At 44.1% G+C, this 26,598-nt stretch overlaps 1 protein-coding gene across 1 annotated transcript in view; it reads right to left on the bottom strand.

The window, feature by feature from the left end:
• LOC133463576 (probable E3 ubiquitin-protein ligase HECTD2) overlaps positions 1-26,598 on the bottom strand; it is a 92,666-nt gene that overhangs the window by 9,749 nt on the left and 56,319 nt on the right. The window contains exons 18-21 of the mRNA XM_061745170.1: positions 25,961-26,048; positions 22,744-22,850; positions 8,557-8,672; positions 5,778-5,921 (exon numbers count right to left, since the gene is read on the bottom strand). Coding sequence (XP_061601154.1) covers positions 5,778-5,921; positions 8,557-8,672; positions 22,744-22,850; positions 25,961-26,048 — 455 coding nt within the window. The remainder of the gene's footprint in view (positions 1-5,777; positions 5,922-8,556; positions 8,673-22,743; positions 22,851-25,960; positions 26,049-26,598) is intronic.

Genomic DNA, 26,598 nt, shown 5'->3' with positions numbered 1-26,598 from the left:
ACCATCAGAGCCAATAGGTTGGTAGAGCATCCAGGGATTAGAGAAATTTATATCCTGGCAAAGATCAGTTCCCAACCGGCTAAGTTCAACTTCATGTTGCTGAAGAAAGGTAGTGGACAAGTTCCACCTCCATGTGGGTGGTTTTGCAATCCCATTCTTCACAAGAAACCAGTTCAGAGCTTTAGCCCAATCTGCAAGTGCAGTCTCAGGGATGGCCATCCAAACCAGCATCAGGGAGCTTGAGACATGGCTCTCTGATGTTGAGAATTACGGCCTAGCTATTTGATGATTGTGGCAGAGTGGAGGAGCTGCAGCCACTCAGGCTGACGGGGCACAGGTGTGGCCCGTCAACCTCATCACCCTGCCAGCCTTGATAAAGAGGACTGAGGAGTCAGACTGGGGCTGATGCTGTGGGAGAAGGTGCAGGAGCACGTGTGTTGGTGTCTCTGTTGATTTAACGAAATAAAAGGGTTCTTCACAAAGCTCCGTGTCTCTCCATCCTGTCGGTCGGGCCCCCGTGGCACGCACCGTGCTACACTGGCACCCAACGTGGGGCCCGACGGGATGGACAAGGGAGGCACGGAGCGGGCCCTGGACACGCTCACCCAGGCCATGGCGGACCTGACCGCCCTGCTCCGGGACCAGGGCGAACATCAGCTCGCTGTGCTAGCGGCGCTGATGCCCGCGGATCGACCCACCCCTGCGCCCCGCTTGAGGTTCACCGCAGCAGCGCGGGAGGGGCTGGCGGCGCTGCAGCTGAGAGGCCGGGAGGCAGAAGCTGCGGGCCGCCAAGCGACGGCTCCCGAGACGGCGGGGCCGACGGAGCGACCCATCCCGGCTCCACGCCTGAGGTATGCCGCGACAGTGCTGGCGGCGCTGCAGCCGACCGGCCGTGAGGCAGTCGCTGCAGGCCGCCAGGCGACGGCTCCTGGGATGGAGTCGGAGGCGGAGTCGGAGGCGGAGTCGGAGGCGGAGTCGGAGGCGGAGTCGGAGGCGGAGTCGGAGGCGGAGTCGGAGGCGGAGTCGGATGCGATGGCGGAGTCGGCTGCAGAGGTGGAGGTGGACCAGCAGGGCGGCGTGACGGAGGAGGCGGTCCTGGACACGCCAGCTCCAGACCAGGGCTGCGCCGTGGAGGAGGCGGACCAGCGGCCGACGCGGGTCCGCGTCACGGAGGAGGGGGTGGTCCTGGATGCACCGTCTGACCCGAGGCCACCATGGGCCCGGTACCGAGAGCGGCGTTATCGGCGGTCGGCCCGTCGCCGAGGACGGCCGCCCGACCGTTCCCGCTGGTCGGCCCGTCGCCGAGGACGGCCGCCCGACCATTCCCGCTGGTCGGCCCGTCGCCGAGGGCGACCTCCCGACGGTGCTGAACCAGGAAGGCCCGGGGCGCAGACGGCGGTTCCGGGCTTCCTCTCCCGCTCCGCGGGGGGGAGTAGGCTCGGCTGGTCGGACCCCGGCGCGAGTTTGGCGTTGGGGGTGTGTGGCAGAGTGGAGGAGCTGCAGCCACTCAGGCTGACGGGGCACAGGTGTGGCCCGTCAACCTCATCACCCTGCCAGCCTTGATAAAGAGGACTGAGGAGTCAGACTGGGGCTGATGCTGTGGGAGAAGGTGCAGGAGCACGTGTGTTGGTGTCTCTGTTGATTTAACGAAATAAAAGGGTTCTTCACAAAGCTCCGTGTCTCTCCATCCTGTCGGTCGGGCCCCCGTGGCACGCACCGTGCTACAATGATTATTTTAACCAACACAGCATCCTATCTCGTATCCTCTAGCCTCTGCTAGGAAAAATGCGCGTAGTGGAGATCATGTGCTTTGGTTTTCAAAACAGCTTCAACAGCTCCATGGGAAAAATACCCTGCTCCAGCTCATTTTAAGCCGCCTCAACTCAAGAGGTTCATATTCTCTTTTGCACTCAGTGCACCAACACACACTATCAATAGCATCAGCCGGCATTTGGAGACAGACAGCGAATGGAGTCCCAGCTGAGGGATAGGGTTCTGGTAAAGCAGAGCAGCAACTAACCAGGTGGGGTTAAGAGCCAACTCAAACCCTACTATGACAAGGCCGCGGCCAGATATAAGCACGACCTGGAAGAAGCTGAGGGTTGAGGAGGACTAACAAATTATGACTTTTACTTCCTTTCCTGGGATGACCTCTGGCAGATAGATCAACTTGTTCATCCAAGCTGTTTATGACGTGTTTCCTAATCTTATACATTTTCATATCTTGGTGAAGACTCATTCACCAGTCTCCCCATTGTGCCCCGGTCAGAGCTTCCTTAGAGTACATCTTGTTGCCCACAAACCCTGGGGATGGGCTACTACTACAGGCTGCACAACTATATGATAAAGCTCGTTGAAGAGGCCATCACCAGAACTATGGCCAACGTCAAGTAGATATGTCACCAGAGGAAACACCACTTTTGTCAGGGCTGAGGAATCAGCCTCATACAGAGCTGACCAGCAGCTGGAATACTCAACCATCAATGGGATTGGGCGCTGTGAGTTGATCTAGGGAGGACGTTCAAGTTCCCAGGCCACATCAAGGTTAACTTGCAAAGACCAGACATTGTGATTATATCAGCTGTGCAAAAGCAGGAACTCCCTTCAGAGATCAGAAAACTCTGAGAGGGCTGCTTGGAAAAGACGGACAAACAGAAGTGGACGTAGTACCAGGAGCAAGAGGACTGGTACAGGAGGGAAGATCGGAGACCCAATGAGAGTCTATTGGCACTTTTCCACTAGTACCTACTCAGACCCACTCAACTCGCCTCATGTTTTTCCTCATGATTGTTTCAGGTAATTTTTTCCCTTTTACTTGTTTTCTGTTTCCAGGAGGAGCAAGCTTCAACATGGCTGACCCCTCCTCTCTCTTTGGAGCTATTGTGCAGACTTAGACTTCTTACCAGTTGGTGGCAGTAATGCTCCACCATTCCTCTTAGCAAAATCCAATAAAATAGAAGAAGAAAAAGAGGAAAGAACGTAATTACAACACCAGGCTCCGCCCAGGTGTTTATTGGCACTATGCTAAAGCACCAAACCCATCGCAGGGACTTCTGTTGGCCTCGTAGAAGCTCCTGAACATTGTCCTGGTGATGGAGACATGCAAGAGTCGAGACCCCATCAAATCAGCCGGACCCCACTAACGGAAACCCAGCTATTCCAAAACGCCCCATCAGACATAGTAGCAATGTTCTTTCTTCTTTTGTTTGTGACCTCTTGCTTTCCTCTCCAAGCTCTGTGCCTGCTCACATAAAAGGGAGTTTAATTTAATTTTCTTGGACAGTTGTGAGGAATTTAAGAATCCTAACAAAATTAAGCAACAAAGAGGCCCGATGAAAGCTGCAGCAAAGTGTTACCTGTCGAAATACTTGTAAACGAAGCCCCGACACAAACCTATTATAATGAATTTATATAAGGTTTTCTGATTATATAATACATGTTATCAAATATCATCATTTTAGAGTAAATTTCTGAGCAAATTAAGAAAAAAATATGAAAGTACAGAGAAGACGGAACTGGATTGGAAAGTGTGGAAGGGCAGTGAGGTTGATGGGTTCATACCCGGACCCATGAGCTCAACGTATACATTTAACACAATGACTCCCAGCCCACCTCCCCCCCCGAGCCCAGTTCCAGTAACATGAGCCCTGAGAGCTCAGCTCATACGTGTGTGAGGGTTGTTTGTGAGGGTTGTTTCTTTTGTTTAGACAAGAAACTCAAATACTGTCAATAAGAGATTAACGGTTGTTTTAAAATGCTGCAACACTTTTTATAAGTACCGTTGTTACAAAATCATTGATCACACACACAAACACACACACACACACACACACACAAACACACACACACACACACACACACACACACACACACACACACACACACACACACACACACACACACACACACACACACACACACACACACACACACACACACACACACAGGCTGTGTGAGAAAGTGTTGGCCCATGTTACCAAATGAGAAATGAAGTTTCTCACAAAAACAAGCCCATCATGCCTTTATTTATTGATTTACCTCCAACCTTCTCATTACTTATTTAAGCCCCCCCCAGCCCAACTACACTTCAGCGTGATGGGGTTTCTGGGCCGGCGAAAGAGACCGCGTCCTGACATTTGTCAGATACAAAGGACAGGAAACAGTTAACCGTATCAAGATCAACATTTTCCTCTATGGAAATGTTTCATTTGCAACATTTGATACGTTTTGTATCTTTCGAATTGAGCAAAATATGGGTTTACGAGATGAGCGAATCATTGGATTGTTTTTCTCTACATTTTACGCAGCCTTTACATTTTTTTTTTAATTGGGGTTTTAAAGCATATTAGCCATATGAGCCGATTTCCATTAAGATTAAGAAGATATTCATCATTTTAATGATAAAACAATAAATAATATTTAAAATGAAATGAAAGACAGCAGTGTACTATTAATGAAGGTTTGGCATTTCTGTGTCATTCTTCCACTTTCTTTCATCTGTAATCCTACAGGACCAGCTTGACATGGAGATATACCCCGAGAACCTGAGCCTGAAACCAAACCCCCTGCAGGTGTTTACGGGGACCGGTGGGGAAGCTGCTGTATTCACGGGGCCAGAGTCAGGGTTTGTTAAAGTTCAACTCCGTCAGTTCACCTCACACCAAACAGTGGAATCAGCTCAGGAGAAGGAGCCGATTGATTTGTCCGATGCCTGGTTTTCTAAAGACGTAGGTCTTGATGACTCATGATTTTAGAAAACCGCGCAAAGTTATGGATAAGCCCTGAATGCAGGCATTGTGACGTAGAATTGTAAAATTGGTTTGATTCACCGCACAAATCGGCACAGATTACTTTTGTAATACTGTATTTGACCTGGTCTTTGTACGTTTTGACTGTATAGAAACGTAATTCTTGCCATTGTAAGAATGAGATGTACCTGCTGTACTCTACTGCCCTTACTGTTTAACAACTTCTGCTTTTGATTATTTTACCTCTTTTCTTATCGTTTTATTTCATTTTATTTGTTATTTACTGTTTAATTGTGTCTTGCCGCTCTTAATGTTGATGTAAAGCACTTTAAATTACCCTGTGTTGAATTGTGCTATACAAATACACTGCAAAAACTCAAAATCTTACCAGGAATATTTGTCTTATTTCTAGTTAAAATGTCTCATTTTTAGTCAAAAAATCTCATTACACTTAAAACAAGAGTCATTACCAGAAAAATAACTAGTTATTTGACAATTTTCAAGTTTCAAGTAAATTTTCACTTGAAATAAGTAGAAATATCTGCCAATGGGACAAGATTTATCTTCTCATTACAAGTAAAAAAATCTTGTTCCACTGGCAGATTTTTCTACTTATTTTAAGCGAAAATCTACTTGAAACAGGTGAAAATTGTTGTTTTTTCCATTGATGAGTCTTGTTTTAAGTGTAATGAGATTTCTTTGACTAAAATTGAGACATTTTAACTAGAAATAAGACAAATATACTTGTTAAGATTTTGAGTTTTTGCAGTGTAAACCTTGCCTTTATGCGACTTTCTCTACGTGCAAGACATGAGACATGATCATCCGGACCTGACCTGAAGGCTGCCAGAAGCAAAGTGAGCTTGTCTCTTACTGAACTGAAGAACCATGAACAGTTTGCATCCAGCTGCAGATATTTTAAGGATCTGTGAAGACGGCTGTGTCCACAGGTTATTCTTAGTGCACTCTAAAATGCTGCTAGTGACCACCTTGAGAACCAGCCTTATTTCTGTCAGCGTTGGGACCTACCAGTCCGTTGGAACGTCGATCTTGGAGATTTTGAAGTTGAGGTCGGCCATTCCTCCGACGGGAACCCGGTCGCTTCCTGTGGCAAAGTGGAGGAGCTTCTTCTGCAGCTCCAGAGGAAACGCCAGCACCACATCCCAGAAACACCTAAAACAGAGCAGAGATGCAGCCTTAACACCACAGATACATGCACTCCTGTTTTTATGTATCAGTATGTAATAAAGAATAGTTTGGTTCTCATCACACATCAGACTTAGACCCCAGAAAACCACAATACATGTACTTAAGTATGAAAAAGAAAGTCAAAATTCAATTACAATGCGGGTAGAAAAATGAGTACACCCGTATTAATGCCAACATTCACATTTTCAGCTAGATGCCAACAGGGAAGTATGGAAACGTGCAGTTCCTCAGTAGAGGAACTGCAGTAGAGGACCGGGCTCCAAAAGTGAGTGAATCTCCTCTGACCTCCTTATTCATACATGAGCAGAAATAAACACATTTAGTCTGGTACAAAACACAGTTTTGGTCTCCATAGCCAGATTTCACATCCACGACAACTCTTCAGGAGGTACAGTAAAATCACATTAGGGGTGTGGCCAGCACAGCCATACTGGCGCTCTGTAACATTTACGGCGCTTTTCCACTAGTACCTACTCAACCTGACTCCACTCACCTCCACTCGGTTTGGTTCTTTCCCACTAGGGATCTAACGTGCCTTTAAAAGCGCCTTTAGGTAAAGGTGTACCAGCAGGTTTAGTCTTTGGGCCTTTACATACAAAAGAGAAATGTCCCGCAAACGCGTGTCCTCACATACACGAAACCTGAGTTCCAGAAACGTTGCATGCGTGAAACACGACGTAGGGTGTCACGTTCATGGCGCGTCTGTGTGCCCTGGTAAATCAAGACCATAACACAGGAGAAGACGATGCTGTCAGACTTCTTCATATCTATTAGCGCTTTTCCACTAGTACCTACTCAGCTCAACTCAGCTCGGCTCGTCTCGGCATGGTTTCCAAGCCGAGACGAGTAGGTACTAGTGGAAAAGCGCCATAAGTCAGTGTTTTCTTACCATGATAAAGTCTGAAGAACTGACAGATTTTCTAGCCTGACGACGGACACCTTTCCTTGGTGTGAAACGATGTGGTTCCGTTTAACTGTTTCATCAGTCATTTAAAAGGTGAGACATAATGTAAAGCCTGATTTGATCATCCGCTTGAAAACTAAGACGTTTTCTTAGTTTTTTGTATTGTAGAACATGTTGGAGGAGGGTGATGTTTTGTGCTTGTTTTGCAGCCATAGCACTTGGACACCTGTAGTACCAGAGTACTCCCGAGACCAACGTGTCCAATCTGTCCAATGACAGGACAGCGATCCCAAAAACAAACATACCTGAAAATGAAAAGAATGAAGGCCGTGGGAGGATCTAGTCAAAGTTCAGACCCCGACCTGACTGAAACGCTGTGGTTGGACTTAACACAACCGTGCAGAAGAAGAATGGACCGGATTTCCTCCACAACCAAGTGAGAGACGGATAAAGCCAGGAAGGAAGTGGCTTCTTGATTTATTGCTGCTGACGGTGTTTTTGCTGGCTCCTTCCGTGTTCAAGGATTACAGTAATAAAACAATGGAATATGTTGCCCTATCTGAAAGTCTAGCAAGGACAAGTGATTTTTTCTAAATGGACTGATGTGTAAAAACTCTTTTTCTTAAGGGACGTCTGTTATGAAATCAGTGGGATGAATGGGAGGAGGTCCAGCAGCTGTTTGCTTCAGCGCTGACCAGGGCTACCGATGAGGGTCGGCTCGTCTTCCTCCCCGACATGAGCCAGAGAGCTGCTCGTCTTCGAGAGACGCAGACACAACGACTGTCGTGAAATACAGCCCACGTTACAGGCGCGAATACAAATATACTAACAGAAAGTTAGTATATAATCACCAGGGCTGGGGATCGATTCAAATGTCAAGAATCGATTCAATTCCGATTCTTAACATTTAGAATCGATTATCAAGATTTGATTCAATTCGATTCAATTGCAATATTGATTCGGGTTAGTGTTATTAAAACTGTTTGTTATGCAACATATTAATACTAGTATTATATTGAGATTAAACAGCAAGTATTGCAGCTAATGATGCTGTAAGGACCAATCAGCTCCCAGAATGCTGATAGAACTGCTTTCAGAAACATCGTGGGGCTGAATTACCAAACAGATCCAGGGAGGAAACAGAGACGGATGAAATCGCTTTTATTTTTACCCACATTCTGTTTTAATTTTTTCCACTTTCCGTCTATTTCGATTTTTATTTTTTTTATGCAAATGTAAACGACAGTATATAAAGTAATGAAATATAGACAATGTATGCAATTATAACTGAAAACTTTAATGTTTTCATACCTTTAACCATATTTAAAGACAAAAACATGGTACCAGTTATTCTTTGTCCAACAAAACATTCCTTTTTTGGGCATAAACAAAAAAAATACCAAAAGTTGTAATGTAATGATGGAGAAAAAACACTTAAAAAAATGGATCGTTAGACATACAACGATTTTTAGGAATTAATATGAGAATAGATTTAGAATCGGAAAATCGATTTTTTCAACACAGACCTAATAATCACATATACACGTTTTGTCCATTTCACTTCCTTTAGACGTCAGGGTGGGGAGACGGCACAGAGCTGAGCATCACTAACTGACTCAGCTTTCCCTTCAGTTAAACATGATAAAGCAGCGAACCTGGCCAGGGCTCGGCCGGAGCACAGGTAAGTGTTCTCACCGCACGGTGGAGTCCGTCTTGCTGTATCCTTCGTACTGAGCAGCTTTCTGCAGCGCGCTCATGTCCAGCTCCGGACTCCCGCACACCAACATCTCCACCTCCTCCGGCCGCAGCAACTGGAACAACCAGACACAAACGCTCCACATGAGTTCAAGAATCATCGAGCGCACACAAAAAGTATCATCTTAAACTTATCCGCACACTGCAAGAACAGAAAACTAAAGTCAGATTCCAGCTGGACTGGAATAGTTTCACAGTAAAAGCAATGACGGAAAGTCAAAAGTCGAAATGTCAAGATTAATGTTGAAGTACAATCTTGAGACAAAAGTTGTCAAAATGTCAAGAAAAAAGTCGAAATGTCGAGAAAAAAGTCAAAATATTGAGAAAAAAGTCAAAATTTCGAGAAAAAAGTCGAAATGTTAAGAAAAAAGTCGAAATGTGAGTTCGTATGGGACTACGGGAATGGCGTTGTTGCATCTTCCATGCCGGACACCAATGGACATAGTATAGACAGAAGTATCAACCAAACATTGACAGGAAGACAGAGCTTGTGGTGGAAATCTGGAGGTGTATAACTTCTGCCTGCTAGTGTTTAATCACCATGCTTGAACTAGTGACCTCATCAACTTCCTTACACTAGACAGAGAAAATGAAAGTATCTTATGGGTGTATGCAATATCAGCTTCTCCACTGAAGTTTCCATTTAATCATAACAGCAGTCGAGCGCATCATTTCCGGTGACTCGGATGTTGCAAACGAAATCCAGCTGGTAAACACACAGGAAATCCTGCGTCATCACAGCTCAGCAGCTAATAACAGGCAGTGTTGTGCAACTTCATACTTCTCATGAACTAGTTCAAATTCACATCATTTCAATATTTTTAGGTGAGAAGTACGAATGAAACGCCACCCTATCCTAAAACTGTTCCCTGTATACCAGTGGTCTTCAACCCTGGTCCTCAGGACCCCGGTGTCCTGCATGTTTTAGATGTTTCCCTGCTTCAGCACCCTGATATAAATGACTGTCATTAACAGACTTGTGCAGACCTGGATGACGGCCATTAATTAGAATCAGGTGTGATGATGCAAGGAAACATCTAAAACATGCAGGACAGGGGTCCCGAGGGGTTGGAGACCCCTGCTGTAAACAATCATGTATTTTCCTAGTGGCTTTTCAACTTTCCTCAGAGGCTGTAAATCTCCAACAATGTAGTCCATTATCAGTGTTTCTACCTGTTGCAGGTAAATCAACCCTGAAGGAGCAGCAGTGACTGGGGTCGTTTGGGGCTGTTGGGTTTTCTTGTTCTTTCCTGATGACTTTGTTTGATTATCAAGGACTCGCAGATATTTTCTCACACTGGACGGATGCTTTAACTCCACATGACGTTTACAATTTAGTAGGCAGACGGACGAGGCAGACGTTCAGACTTGTTTTCTCAGCGCAGGTGGACATGATTTGCTTAGAAAGGTTAGATTTTTACCATCGGACTCTTTGGGAGACAATGTGTAAAATTCCCGCAAATAATCATAAGCAGAGGCATCATCTGACGCTGCGTCAACAACGTCTCTCTCTTCACTGGTCATGTAAAGATGCACCGGGCTTGGGCCCCCGTTGCCATGGAGCTGGTGCCCGTTGTTATGCCAGTGTGTGCACTGCATTGTGGGTAATGTAGTGTGAAGTCGTCATCTCGTCGAGTATTTTAAATGTGCGCCGCTTGCTGGTGAAATGAGAAGGATTATTAATTGGACCTAAAGAGTGAAGCTGAAACTCACATAATCTGAACAGTTAAAATTCCAGTTTGTGATCTGCAGAATGAACAAGTTCACGTTCAAGTTCTTTATTTGTAAATACGTTGCGTTCAGTTCAACGTTCTCACAGAAATTAATGTGTTCAATGAACGCGTTCATTTTAACTCGTTCATGCATAACACCGATAACACGGCATCTCTCAATCAAGAGGAGGAGCAAGTTTCTTACTCAGTCATGCAAAAATTAACCGGCATAAAATTTACCAGGAATCGCAAACACAAAGTTACCGAGAGTGAAAGAAGGGGGTTTAATGCTGATGCAATCATTTGGGTTAGTAATGAACCAAAACTCCCCTCTTCCCCAACAGACACCGACTGAAAACCTCACACACACACACACTCACAACCCATCATTATCGCAAGCCTGTCTCATCACTCCCTGACACGTCAGGCAACGCAGACGTGACTGCAGACGACGGGGCAGAAGCAGAGAGAGTAAAAATACAGGAAACTCAACGGGGTCAGAAACACTTGAGGCTCAGCTTCTCTTCAACAAAGTTCAAGCAGCATAAAGCACTTGAGTTTGACACTGTGTGCGTCTATGTTGATACAGACTGTTTCTGTTGAATAAAAACATGAACAACCTTCTGCTGCAGGCTCTGGCTTATTTACTGCTGGGACTTTCTATCTCAAGTTCTTTTCTCTCTAAATGCGACAGGACAGATAGCGACGGTAATCTTTGTGTGTAACACTTTGGTTTGAAGTCACAGCGTGATAATCGCAGGATCTGTTTGAGCCTCATCAGAACAAGTTTTCCACAAACCTCTAAGAACAGATAATTTGGTTTGGGACACTAATTACATCATGGGTTGTTATTTTGTTTTTTGTCTCTTATAGTCTGAGCCTTTGTTCTTTGGGTTTTTATCTCGTCTTGTGCACTTTGTCTTGATTCAGCTGTCTATTTACAGCTTTTTATTTGTGTCTTGATGTATTTTTCTCGGGCCTACACACGTGCCACGTCTGTCTGCACCTCATCTGTTTTCAGTTGTTATTTACCTGTTCCTTCGTTGCACCACTTCCTGCTTCATCCCTTCTGCTGTTATGGATTCCTGTTTTGTTTGGACACGTGTGGGACGCCCTGCCCTCGCAGCACTTTGGTTTTTGTCATGATATTCACATGAACTCTCTTGCTCTGTAGCTGCAGCACGCTCAGGATGTGGGGCTGAGTCAGAGATTTCATGCTATTCATTGGTTTGTTTTGTTGCTTTTATGAATACATTGCCAAAACAGCCATCAGAAATGTGTCCACTATTCCTAAATCTAATCAAGAACTGGCAACTGCTTCAGTTATCCTCTTGAGAGGAGGCACCCCAACACTCCCACACCTTTGAAGATAACCTGGGAATGTCAGGGTTGCTGTTTTAATCCGCTGCTGCTGCTAGCGGCATTGGCAGGCTATAATCACAAACGGCTATAGCACTGCTGAAATCAGGACTGCCGGAGGCCCAGATCCCTCAATCTGAGCTTTAGCAGTCCCTCCTTCAGATGTTGTCACGCTAAGAACATCTGAAAGGACAGATTCAGTCAGAACGTTAGTTATAGGGGTGTAACAATATATCGTGCCACGAAATTTCGCGATAGAAAAACGTCACGATACGTGTCGTGGAGGTGACGAAGTGTATCACGATATTGGATTATTAATATTAATGTATTGTGTTTACTAGTAATGCGCAGTGTATTGGTGCCGACCGCGCCTCGACCAGTGGACCAAAATCTTCCTCTGCTCAGAAGAAACTAGTACCGTTTTGCGGCCCCGTTTCCAGTGTACTTTAATGTCCCTCAACAGTGTAGGATTTTAGAACATCAACACAGCACCTAGTGCCGTACTGTGGCGTATCACTCCGCCCAATCTAAAACAGACTAATCACTACAGATAAACTGACTAGTGTCATTATAGTCCCTGATTTACATCAGAATATAAAGAATATATTTATAAAATAATCAACCCTGAATTACCAAAATAACCTTCTTAACAAAAATAAAAACCCAGATGAAACCCAGATAGACATGAATATTTGTCCCAAACTTCTCTTTGGCCCTTATTTGGCTTTGACTGACGGCACCACCGACTGGAGGTGTCGTTGCCTAAACTTGGCCACATACCGACCAGACGTGGACGACTCTATTTTCTTTGGGTCCTTTCAACACTTGCTGTATCAACTGTCAAACCGACCTTATGAAGCTTCAGCCACATCGGGGCTCTAACAACACGTGCCTTAGGGACACATACATGCCCAAATGCTGCAATCTGTGAGGTCCTTCGGACTTATGAGGCTAAATAAACCCTCAAAGATCAATGTAGGAGGTGTTGATTTTGAGCCGATTACAGCCAGTGTGACTTCTGTTTTCCTGAACATCAAAAATCCCCACGGACGCAGAGAAAGTGGCCCAACTGAGACCAGAAGAACAAACAGATTTCATAATAACCTGAACCGAACAGTTTGGAAATACCAAAGTTTCATGGCCCCCGTTGTATTATATAATAACTGATGTGATGGTTGTTGGTCACAACCTTGTCTGTCAATATGTTTTACTGTAAGTGTCTTTGAGTGTCCTGAAAAGCGCTATATAAATAAAATGTATTATTATTATTATTATTATTATTATTATTATTATCAAAGATTTTAGTGCTAATCGAATAATTCACACCTAAGTACATACATGGATATGGCACAGACTGGAAACATACTAGTGTTTCCTCTACACTGCAAAAACTCATATTCATACACAGGAATATTTGTTTTATTTCTAGTTAAAATGACTAATTTTTAGTCAAAAAATCTCATTACAATTAAAACAAGAGTCGTTACCAGAAAAATAACTTGTTATTTGACAATTTTCACCTGTTTCAAGTAAATTTTCACTTGAAATAAGTAGAAAAATCTGCCAGTGGGACAAGATTTATCTTCTCATTACAAGCAAAAAAATCTTGTTCCACTGGCAGATTTTTCTCCTTATTTTAAGTAAAAATCTACTTGAAACAGGTGAAAATTGTTGTTTTTTCCAGTGATGAGTCTTGTTTTAAGTGTGATGAGATTTTTTCTGACTAAAAATGAGGCATTTTAACTAGAAATAAGACAGAAATCTGGCTGGAAAACACAAATGTTCATTCTGTGAACAACCAAAGTGAGTTAGTAGCAGTAATGGACGAGTGAGTTAGTTAGTTTTTATCAGCGCGGCCGACACTCGTCGTCCCCGTTTCAGAGTTTCCAGTCAGATCGACCTGTCCCTTCTCTGACCCACATCCAGCTCTCAACTGATACAACCTTATCTCGCTGCGTTCGCTCTGCAGCCGAGTAAAGAGGAGCTGAAACTCATGTACTCCTCAACACGTGAGCGCAGGGCTATACGTATATACAGTTGTGGCTTTCAACCTTAAATCCATAACCAGAGCAGGTCGCGACCCAGAAGGTCAATGTTCAAACAGAAATAATCAGCCCTTCCATGTGACACTCTCAAAATAATACTAATAATAAAGTTTCTTATCACAATTACTACTGATAAATTATCTATAGAGTCAGGCACATTAAAAATCATAGATATTGTTTATTTAAAAACATTAGAAATATTATTTCGAGTTAAGAATAAAAGCCTTCCTACTTGTATTCAACATTTCTTTAGATTAAAAGAAACAAATTATAATTTAAGAAGTTTATGGGTCTTTGAAACATGTTATGTGAGGACTAATGTTAAATACAGATGTGTTTCATTTTTGGGAGTCAAATTATGGAATGGACTTTGTGATGAACTGAGATTATGTAGATCTCTGTTGAGTTAAAAAAAATATTAAAAGGCAAAATAATTAAGGATTACCATGCAAAAGGATTTGAATATAATTTAATTATGCAGAGCGATTTAGAGTAAATTTTCTTTTCTTTTTCTTATCTTTTTGAAGGTTATTGTGTGAAACTGATTAGTGTAAATATGTAAGATAATGTTTTGTCAGTTACATGCACACAAGTTAGGTTGCATGTAATGTAATGTAACCAAAATAAACTATTCATTCAGTCATTCATTCATTCATTCATTCATTCATTCATTCATTCATACTCCACAAAGTGAGGGGGGCCTTTCAGAAATGAGAAAGCAGCGACAGCTGAGAGATGTTCGGTTACTTTTTGTGTTAATCTCTTCGGTTGGATGACTTAAAGTCACATGAATCTATTTCATGTTAAATGAACATGTGTGGAACGTAACAATAGAAATGTTAATATTTAATGTGTCCCATGGGCTCCTGCTCATCACGGTCCTGAAGTTAAACAACAACATGATCAGACACGAGTCAGCAGCTTTTTATCAGCTAACATTTGACCGGAGAGGAAGACAAACAAACCTCTGGCTGAGCTCCATTCTGAAACCACATGGGTCTGTACAGAACACAATTCCACCTGATAATGTTGTATAATAAATAATAAAAGCTTCCTCTGGTCTAATTAAGATCCTTTGGGTGAAGTGGGAGTGTTTTAAGGCACAATGGTCTCATCCCATCATATCGCAAATATAGAAAATTTGAACCAAACTTTGAAGGAATTGAAAGTTTATATGGACTCTTGCATTTAGAGAAAGTAATAAATACATCTTTTTGTAAACAAAACCGGATAACTGACATGAAACAGAGGAAATATTTCCCAACTTTCCTGCCAGACGTGGAGAAAAAAAAAAAATATATATGCATACAATACCAACTTCTGGTTGGAACTTTATTTTGTCCCACCACTTATAATAAAAAGTCCAATATGGTTCATAAATTCTTTCCAAGATGGTTTCTGCACAGGAAGTGATCAATTCTGCAGTTGTGACATGACCGACGTGTGGGAGGAGGAAACTTGTCGTCTGAGGTTCCTGGACTGAGTCCTGCAGCAGCCGAATGCTGGCTGAACTGTTTGAGATGTTTTTCTAATGACACCACTTCATTTTGAAGCTGATAAGGAGACGCTCTGAAGAAGGTCAGCAGAGCAGCGTCCTTTAACAGAAGGACCATGTGAAAACAGCATCGTTGAGATTCTTACATGAGCCTGCTTTATTACATTCTTGAATGTCATTTATGCAGCTTTGTGCATGAAGGAGTTCAAATGAACACGTTCATTTCTGTGAGAACGTTGAACTGAACGCAATATATTTGCAAATAAAGAACTTGAACGTAAACTTGTTCATTCTGCAGATGCGAACTGGAATTTGAACTGTTCAGATTATGTGAGTTTCAGCTTCACTGTTTAGGTCCAATTATTACGGAATAATCCTCTAGTCTAGTAGGAAGGAGGGGTTCCCGAGCACCCGATGGACTCTTTTCTGAAACGTGTTTTTTTGGGATCCTTTAGGTGTTTGCTTACGATTTTTGCTTGTTGCCCGAAAAAAAATTGGTCCGAAAGTTCTTTTTTGGAACCCATTTAGAATTTTTGCCTGTTAAAATGGCAAAAACGCTGATTTCCATAACTTCTGAACCATAAATCCTAGAAAGACAAACAAACACACTTTTTCTCATAATATTGACACCAGGAATCCAATGGAAAGGTTACTGGGATGGTAGAACCACTCTTTATTAGGGAAAAATGAGCTTCAAGTAGTATTTTAGGGCAAAATTACCCAAAAACGCTTGAAAATGTTTTTTTCAATCAAGTACATCTCCCTTTTGGAAATACCTGTTGGTGTATTTTTTACACCAAAAAAAGGCCCAATTAGTCCCCTTCCCAACGAGGTACAACTTGTAAGAAATCTGCATTTGTGGAATGAGTAATGAAGCAAAATGCGGGGGATGCAACCCATTTAGAATTCTTAGAATTTAAACACAACCAACATTCCATTTTCACAACTCCTAAACCTGACATCTTACTAAGACAAACAAACACTTATTTTCACTTTATTTTACATTAGGGATCCAATGGAACGGTCACTGAGATGATAGGACCAGTATTTATTACAGAAAAAAACACAAATTTAATAAGTATTTTAGTACAAAATCATTCTCACTCTTCTACATCACTGTCCATGTCCATCTCCTCCACTTCACCATCATCTAAAATGATGCCACCCACCAACAGATCCACTAGTGACTCAGGTAAAACTGGTCCATAGCACCATATTGGCTCTAAAATGCCGTGGCCATCCTTCTCCCACCCCTGAGCGAGCCACAGCAATAGCCCCTTTCTTGATGAGGTCTGTTGCACCAGGATGAGTCAGGTTGAGGTTGGTGAGGAAGACCTCAAACCACACCAGGTACCTAATGAAGCAGGGATAATACTGTTGAGTTTTGATTATGATAGCATTTTTAAAGCAGACTATTTACTTCAGTTGGTTACCAGAAGTTTGGTTTTGAGATTTTATAAGCTGATGTTAGTGTTTTCTCATGCCAGAATGTTAGTGATTTCTGATTTGTGTGTCATGATAAGCACTGTGTTACATTGTGATATATTGGATATATATATTTAAAATATTTTAATAATTTGACAACACTAATCATTATCAGAATAATATACAATATGATAACACTTATTACCTGGAGTAGTTCTGACCATCAAAAGCAAAAAACAAGTCGGCCATGTCCCCATTGCACTTATGGAAGAGTGCAAGGTTATTGGTCTTTTATTATGTTATTGGTTTCTGGCAATAGATCACAAATTGCCTTCATCCGAAAAGGTGAGTCGATTGGCTCAGCTTGTCTCTTGTCTCGTATTTAAAGAAGGTGATGCAACTTTTCTTTGGGGTCATTTTTGGAGGCACTGAAGCAAATGAAGTTCCCAGGCGATGGACTTGGGGTGTGCAATACACAGGTATATGATTGGATTTTTAGTGGGGGTTCAGACACATCAGAAGTCTGATCATGCAATCTCTTTGCACTTCTCATGTTTTATTAATCCATCACTGGGCACAGAAAAAAAGAATATAAAAAAATACAATTAGTGCCACTGGACTAAATTATTAAAAAAAAGGCCTGGATAATCGAACTTACTGTATGTCACATTTCTTTTAGCGTACCCTACTGTTAGTTAAAACCTACTTGAACCGCCACTTTACTGTGGTGGAGGGGTTTATGTGCCCGAGTGATCCTAGGAGCTATGTTGTCGGGGGCACTTTCGCCCCTGGTAGGGACTCCCATGGCAAACAGGTCCTGGGTGACGGGCCAGACTAAGAGCGGTTCACAAAGCCTATCATGAAGAGGAGACATCAAAGGACCGCTACGTCGCCCGGATCGGCGTCACCGGGGCCCCGCCCTGGAGCCAGGCCTGGGGTTGGGGCTCGTAGGCGAGCGCCTGGTGGCCGGGTCTTTGCCTGTGGGACCCGGCCGGGCTCAGCCCGAAACGGCGACGTGGGTCCGCCTTCCAGTAGGCCCACCACCCGCAGGAAGGATCATGGCAGGCCGGTGCAATGTGGGTTGGGTAGCAGTCGTGGCGGGGTGCCTCGACGACCCAATCCCTGGACATCAACCCTCACAGTGGGGACATGGAATGTCACCTCGCTGGGGGGGAAGGAGCCGGAGCTTGTGCGTGAGGTTGAGAGATACCGGCTAGAGATAGTCGGGCTAACCTCCACACATAGCTTGGGCTCTGGAACCCAGCTCCTTGAAGGGGGCTGGACCCTCCACTACTCTGGAGTTGCCCAGGGTGAGAGGCGGCGGGCTGGTGTGGGCTTGGTTATAGCCCCTCAGCTCAGCCGCCATGTGTTGGAGTTCACCCCGGTGAACGAGAGGGTCGCTTCCCTGCGCCTTCGGGTCGGGAAAAGGTCTCTCACTGTTGTTTGTGCCTACGGGCCGAACAGCAGTGGGGTAAACCCGGCCTTCTTGGGGTCCCTGGGAGGAGTACTTGATAGTGCTCCAACTGGGGACTCCATTGTTCTACTGGGGGACTTCAATGCTCACGTGGGTAATGACAGTGAATCCTGGAGAGGCGTGATTGGGAGGAACGGCCTCCCCGATCTGAACCCGAGCGGTTTTTTGTTGTTGGACTTCTGTTCCAGTTTGTCCATCACGAACACCATGTTCAAACATAAGGGTGTCCATCAGTGCACGTGGCACCAGGACACCCTAGGCCGGAGGTCAATGATCGACTTTGTTGTCGTTTCATCTGACCTTCGGCCGCATGTCTTGGACACTCGGGTGAAGAGAGGGGCTGAGCTGTCAACTGATCACCACCTGGTGGTGAGTTGGATGCGCTGGCGGAGGGAGAGGTTGGACAGACCGGGCAGACCCAAACGGATTGTGAGGGTCTGTTGGGAACGTCTGGCCGAGCCCTCTGTCAGGGACATCTTCAACTCCCACCTCCAGGAGAGCTTCTCTCGGATCCCGGGGTAGGCGGGGGACATCGAGTCCGAGTGGACCATGTTCTCTGCTCCATTGTCAACGCGGCGGCTCGAAGTTGTGGACGCAAGGTCTCCGGTGCCTGTCGTGGCGGCAATCCTAGAACCCGGTGGTGGACACCGGAAGTACAGGATGCCGTCAGACTGAAGAAGGAGTCCTACCGGGCTATGTTGGCCGGTGGGACTCCTGACGCAGTAGATAGGTACCGGCAGGCCAGGCGGGCCGCGGCTCGGGCAGTCTTGGAGGCAAAAACTCGGGTCTGGGAGAAGTTCGGGGAGGCCATGGAGGAGGACTTTCGGTCGGCCTCGAGGAAATTCTGGAGGACCGTTCGGCGCCTCAGAAGGGGGAAGCAGTACTCTGCCGGCACCGTTTATGGTGCTGGTGGGGAGCTGTTGACCTCGACTGGGGACATTGTCGGACGGTGGAAGGAATACTTTGAGGATCTCCTTAACCCGACTGACATGCCTTCCACTGAGGAAGCAGAGGGTTCGGGCTCGGAGGCGTGCTCCGTCCATCACCCAAGCCGAGGTCACCGAGGTGGTTCGTAAGCTCCTCGGTGGCAGGGCACCGGGGGTGGATGAGATTCGCCCTGAGTACCTCAAGTCTCTGGATGTCGTAGGGCTGTCTTGGTTGACACGCCTCTGCGACATTGCATGGAGGAAGGGGACAGTACCGCTGGGGTGGCAAACCGGGGTGGTGGTCCCTCTGTTTAAAAAGGGGGACCGGAGAGTTGTGTTTCCAACTACAGGAGGATCACACTTCTCAGCCTCCGGGGAAAGTCTACGCAGGGTACTGGAGAGGAGATTACGGCGTGGAACACTGGACCAGCTCTATACCCTCCGCAGGGTGCTCGAGGGTTCATGGGAATTTGCCAAACCAGTCTACATGTGTTTTGTGGATCTGGAGAAGGCATTTGACCGTGTCCCTCGTTGCCATTCTGTGGGGGTGCTGAGTGAGTATGGAGTCCGGGGCCCTCTACTAAGGGCTGTCCGGTCTCTGTATGATCGAAGCAGGAGTCTGGTTCGCATTGCCGGCAGTAAGTCAGACTTGTTCCCAGTGCATGTTGGACTCCGGCAGGGCTGCCCTTTGTCACCGGTCCTGTTCATAATTTTTATGGACAGGATATTTCTAGGCGCAGCCAGGGGCCGGAGGGGATCCGGTTGGGAACCTCAGGATTTCATCTCTGCTTTTTGCAGATGATGTTGTCCTGTTGGCTTCATCAGACCGGGACCTCCAGCATGTGCTGGGGGCGGTTTGCGGCAGAGTGCGACGCGGCAGGGATGAGAATCAGCACCTCCAAGACCCGAGGCCATGGTCTCGACCGGAAAAGGGTGGCATGCCTTCTCCGGTCCTGCCTCAGGTGGAGGAGTTCAAGTATCTCGGGATCTTGTTCACGAGTGAGGGAACAATGGAGCGTGAGATTGACAGACGGATCGGTGCAGCGTCCGCAGTAATGCGGTCGATGTACTGGACCGTCGTGGTGAAGAGGGAGCTGAGTCGAAAGGCGAAGCTCTCGATTTACCGGTCAATCTACGCCCCCTACCCTCACCTATGGTCATGAACTTTGGGTAGTGACCGAAAGGACAAGATCGCGGATACAAGCGGCCCGAGATGAGTTTCCTCCGCAGGGTGGCTGGACGCTCCCTTAGAGATAGGGTGAGGAGTTCGGTCACCCGGGAGGAGCTCGGAGTCGAGCCGCTGCTCCTTCACATTGAGAGGAGTCAGCTGAGGTGGCTTGGGCATCTGTACCGGATTCTTCCTGGACGCCTCCCTAGGGAGGTGTTCCAGGCATGTCCCACCGGGAGGAGACCCCGGGGAAGACCCAGGGACACGCTGGAGAGACTATGTCTCTCGGCTGGCCTGGGAACGCCTCGGACTCCCCCCGGAAGAGCTGGAGGAAGTGTCTGGGGTGAGGGAAGTCTGGGCATCCCTTCTGAGGCTGCTGCCCCCGCGACCCAGTAACGGAAAAGCGGGAGAAGATGAGTGAGTGAGTGAGTGAAAATTAGTGCCACTGGACTAAATTATTTAAAAAAAAGGCCTGGATAATCGAACTTACTGTATGTCACATTTCTTTTAGCGTACCCTACTGTTAGTTAAAACCTACAAAATACAAGCAAAACAGTAAGAGTTAAAAGCTAACCTCAATGAAAAAAGCTAGCTAACATGCTAATTGGTTAGCTTGTCCAGCTAACCAAATAGAAATGAAGCTATTTTGAAGAATGTATTACCTCTGGCTCTAATATAAGAAAAACAACCATGTATAATGTTATATTAGCAAAAATGATAAGATATAACCTTATATTAGAAATGATAAAACATTCAGAAAATACTTACACTCCTTGTTCAAGTTTGCTTGTGTTTGACAGTTGACAGTTGATGCTACAGTTGGTTTGAGATTTCAAATTCTGAACATTCTAAACACTTAACAGTGGGAAGACACGCCCCTTTTACTGAACATTCGAAGCATTCTAAATGGGTTGCATCCCCCGCATTTTGCTTCATTACTCATTCCACAAATGGAGATTTCTTACAAGTTGTACCTCGTTGGAAAGGGGACTAATTGGGCCTTTTTTTGGTGTAAACAATACACCAACAGGTATTTCCAAAAGGGAGATGCACTTGATTGAAAAAAACATTTTCAAGCGTTTTTTGGGTAATTTTGCCCTAAAATACTACTTGAAGCTCATTTTTCCCTAATAAAGAGTGGTTCTACCATCCCAGTAACCTTTCCATTGGATTCCTGGTGTCAATATTATGAGAAAAAGTGTGTTTGTTTGTCTTTCTAGGATTTATAGTTCGGAAGTTATGGAAATCTGCGTTTTTGCCATTTTAACAGGCAAAAATTCTAAATGGGTTCCAAAAAAGAACTTTCGGACCGATTTTTTTTCGGGCAACAAGCAAAAATCGTAAGCAAACACCTAAAGGATCCCAAAAAAACAAGTTTCAGAAAAGAGTCCATCGGGTGCTCGGGAACCCCTCCTTCCTACTAGACTACTCCTTCTCATTTCACCAGTGGGCGGCACATTTAAAATACTCGACGAGACGACGACTTCACACTACATTACCCACAATGCAGTGCACACACTAGCATAACAACGGGCACCAGCTCCATAGCAACGGTGGCCCGAGCCCGGTGCATCTTTACATGACCAGTGAAGAGAGAGACGTTGTGGACGCAGCGTCAGCGAGACGACAGATGATGATCCGCTTATCATTATCTGCAGAATTTTACACTTTGTCTCCCAAAGAGTCCGACGGTTCAAATTGTAAACGTCATGTGGAGTTAAATCATCCGTCCAGTGTGAGAAAATATCTGCAAGTCCTTGACAATCAAACAAAGTGATCAGGAAAGAGCAAGAAGACCCAACAGCCCCAAACGACCCCAGTCCCCCTATTGCACCTTCAGGGGGTTGATTTACCTGCAACAGGTAGAAACATTGATAACTGACTACATTGTTGGAGATTTACAGCGTCTGAGTAAAGTTGAAAAGCCACTAGAACAAAACATGATTGTATAGTGAACAGTTTTAGGATAGGGGGGTGTTTCATTCGTACTTCTCACCTAAAAATATTGAAATGAACTGAATTTGAACTACAAAGAAAGTTCAAAGTGAGAATAGTGAACTATGAACGTGAACTATTCATTTTTAAACTATGTGAACTGAACTTTGAACTAGTTCATGAAAAGTGTGGAAAAATAGGAGCAAGAGATCCAGGCACTCGAGCCGGTAGATTAAAAAGATAAAAAAGCCTTTTTTCAAAGACGGCTGCCAACATGTTTCGGCCTATCTGGCCTTTGCCCTGATGCCGTTTCCGGTCAACGTTTACCGGCTCAACCTTCTCCACACGCTCTGGTTCAAAACAACGCCATTGTTCTTTCTTTCACTTATTTCCTTGGACTGAAGCGAAGCGCCCTCCCCACATGTTCAAGGCCTTAACACAAGAACCGTGGGTTCAGACTGTTTGCAATGATTTATTTAGTTGTTATCCTGTTTTGTATTTGCATTCAACTTTTTCCGATTAAGGTTGTAATTAGACGGCGGAGGGATTGGTTAATGGCGTTGTTACTCACACACACCGTGGACTCACCATGAGGGCGTCGGAGGCACACACGCTGTGGAAGCCGTGGTAGAAGGCAGCAAACTGTTTGTAAATGGATTTATTCAGCAGGAAGTCCACATAGAGCTGGACGTACTCTGTGGAAAGAGAAAAGAGCAGTTTCATGACTCCGTTGCAGACTCGTGGCTCCTGGGTTCCTCAGAGACGCTGGTTGATCCTGAACGCCAGCAAGAGCTGGGGAATTAGGTTCAATTAAAAAAAAAAAAAAAAACTAGTTAATGTTGTTTTTCCTCCAGCGCGGACCAACAAAGCCGTTGAGCAGAGCCAGGTTTGTTACCGCTGCTTATGGGGAGTAAAAAGTGACACGAAGCTCAGATTGTTTCGTCTAGATTAGGGCTGGGAATCAATTCAAATGTCAAGAATCAATTCGATTCCGATTCTTAAGATTCAGAATCGATTATCAAGATTTGATTCGATCCAATATTGATATCAGTTTAGTGTTATTAAAACAGTTTTTTCAGCTGTTGCATGAATTATATTACTGTGTAGTTATGCAAAATATTGCTACTAGTATTATATTGAGATTCAACAGCAAGTATTGCAGCTAATGATGCTGTAAGGACCAATCAGCTCCCAGAATGCTGATAGAACTGCTTTCAGAAACATCGTGGGTCAGAATTACCAAACAGATCCAGGGCAGCAAACAGAGACAGATGAAATCAGTTTTATTTTTTCCCACATTCCGTTTTTATTTTTTCCATTTTCGGTTCATTTTGGTTTTTAATTTTTGATTACAATTTTTAATTGTAGAATTTGGTTTTTAGCATTTTATGCAAATGTAACCGCAAGACAGTATATAAAGTAATGAAATATAGACAATTTATGCAATTATAACTGAAAACTTTAATGTTTTCATACCTTTAAACATATTTAAAGGGAAAAACATGGCACAAGTTATTCTCGTGTCCAACAAAACATTACTTTTTTGGGGATAAACAAAAAAAAAAAAAAACAAAAAAAAAATATATATATATATATATATATTATATATATATATATATATATATATATATATATATATATATATATATATATATATATATTCCTTACAATGTGAATTCCAGAGGAGTGGAGGCGCAGGTAAAAGATATGCTGTGGTTATCTGCTATAAGCCAGTGTTTGGATAGTGTTTTAGGGTTTTCTCACTGTATAAAGTTGAATGGCTAGGTTATTTTGCCAGTTTTAAGAATTGTAGTTACTTATCCCACTGGCAGGGCTGTTGTTGCTATGAGACAGTTTGACAGGATCTCAGAATATCAGCCTTATTTCTGGAGGGTTGGTTTTTGAGGTGCATCACTATTTTTTTTTTCCATCCCACACCAACTCTTTTTGTCATGTATTGCAGGCCTGAAACACAAAAACCAAATAGATAAAATAAATCTATCCATCTATCCATCCATCTATCTGACTTAAATTAAGTTAATGAGAAAAACACTCCCCATGAAATAACCCCAGTAAATACTGTATTCAGTGGTTTCACAAAGTTAGTGAGTTAGTTAAAATATGTTAAATATTTAAACTCATTAACCCTAACCCTAACCACAGTTTGACATACATGTATTTCCTCATGTTTGTGGTGAACCAGCAGCTTCACCTGCTGGTTCACATGCTTCTTTTTCATGAATTTAGTCTAGTTTCCTCCCCCTGGAGCCCTCCAGGGTTCCAGGTTGCTCTGACGTAAAGGTGTGCAGACTCAGACTAACGGCCTGCACGTGATTTGCTTCTGCAGCTTGCATGTGTGAGCGCGGCAGCCGCGGCCGGGGACCACGAGGAAAACTTCTGCGGGACATAATTAGTACTCATCTGCAGCAGTTAAAGGATCATGCTGAATCAATTATCATCAGCGATGCTGGAGAGACGGGCTCTGGACCAGTAAACAGCATTTCTCATGTAAATAAAAGCACCCTGCTGCGCTGTCATGTCAGAGTACAGAACAGCCCGGTGGGGAGATTAGAGGTATCTGGGAGCTGCGGCAGTCGTCCTGCTGCGTCTTATACTCCCCGCGGTTAAAAATGGGTCTGTTTGTTCCTTGATTGTGAGATTAACTCCACTGTTTACACCACAGAAACCATTTCTGGGATCCAGGTTCCTGGGGGAGCCGTTTCCTCAGCCACCTCCGTTTCCACTGCAGGAACGAGGATATTTAACCCCATGCAAAGAGCCCCGATGGGGAAACAGTTCCATTAAAATCAGCCGAGCTCTCATGCTGCCAAGTAAGGCCTACAATCTGCAAGTTCCCGACATCTTGTTTTTGTTTCCTCTCAGTCTGAGTCACCTTACGGTTTATTCTCCCGTCCAGTGCCAGGCACCAAATGTACCCACATGTACGCATTTAAGGGAACCCAGTAGACCCAAATGTGCACCGGCAGCTCCCGCTGGAGGGAGACGGAGTCTCTGTTATCTCTTATATTATTGAATCTTTCAGAGGACATTCAATATCAGCTGTACAGACATGAAGATGAAAGTTGAGTTGACTTTAAATCCAAACTTTCATGTCAGAATCCCTGCAGAGGCTGCAGGACCTGAGGCATAGTCATGCACAAAAGTTTGTACCCTACCATGTTCTTTTGTGCAAAAACATCATAAAAATCATCTAATTTTAGTGAGGTAAGTGTGAGACAAATGAATCAAATCAGATTGTGTTAAATAGTTAGAGATCTGTACTGCAAAAATCCAAATCTTAACAAGAATATTTGTCTTATTTCTGGTTAAAATGTCTCATTTTTAGTCAAAAAAAATCTTAAAAAAACACTTAAAATAAGACTCATCACTGGAAAAAAACAACAATTTTCACCTATTTCAAGTAGATTTTCACTTAAAATAGGTAAAAAAATCTGCCAGTGGAACAAAATTTTTTGCTTGTAATGAGAAGATAAATCTTGTCCCACTGGCAGATTTTTCTACTTATTTAAAGTGAAAAATTTACTTGAAACAGGTGAAAATTGTCAAATAACAAGTTATTTTTCTGGGGATGACTCTTGTTTTAAGTGTAATGAGATTTTTTGACAAAAAATTAGACATTTTAACTAGAAATAAAACAAATATTCCTGGTAAGATTTAGAGTTTTTGCAGTGTGCAGCGCTAGACTGTAACTGATGTAATACGTTGGTGCCTTGAGAGAGAAACCCAGGGGGGTTTCAGGTCCTGGCTGGTTCAAAGTGTTCAAGTGTTGCAGGCGCGGACTCACCCTTCCTGTTCTGCTTGGTGACAGGGATCTTATCTCCTCCAGGCTTCAGGTTGTAGGATTTGACGATGCCCATCTCCTCCTGCATAACCTGCAACGTATGACATAAAACACCGACGCATGAATAGATGCAACTGACCGGATGAGAAATGAGATGTCCCTAAATGAGTGTCTGTTGATACGTAACAGTGTACTTAACAAAATGAGCAGTTTAATTCTGTCGTTGCAACAAAAGGGTCAGGTCACACTCAGAAAATAGCTTTTCCAACTCACCTGGAGGGTATGTACGGAAGAGTATTAGGGCCATGCAGGAGAAAAAATATTTGAGAGGGAAAGATTTTTTTTTTTTGTGCACTTCGAGAAAAAAGTCAAAATGTCAAGAAAAAAGTCGAAATTTCAAGAATAAAGTCGAAATTTCGCCTTTTTTCTCAACATTTCAACTTTATTCACGAAATTTTGACTTTTTTCTCAACATTTCGACTTTTTTCTCGAATTGTACTTCAACATTATTCTCGACATTTCGATTCGCTGCTGCAGGTTGAGAAGATCACTCCGGACTCGGAACAGATCAAACATGCAACATTCATTACAAGTTATTGCATGCTGTGTATGCAAATGCTTTTGCATGTCGCTAGGCCTCA

The sequence above is a fragment of the Cololabis saira genome, chromosome 17, assembly GCF_033807715.1.
Source record: "Cololabis saira isolate AMF1-May2022 chromosome 17, fColSai1.1, whole genome shotgun sequence".
Lineage (NCBI taxonomy): Eukaryota > Metazoa > Chordata > Actinopteri > Beloniformes > Belonidae > Cololabis > Cololabis saira.
This window is presented reverse-complemented; position numbering and strand designations above follow the sequence as displayed.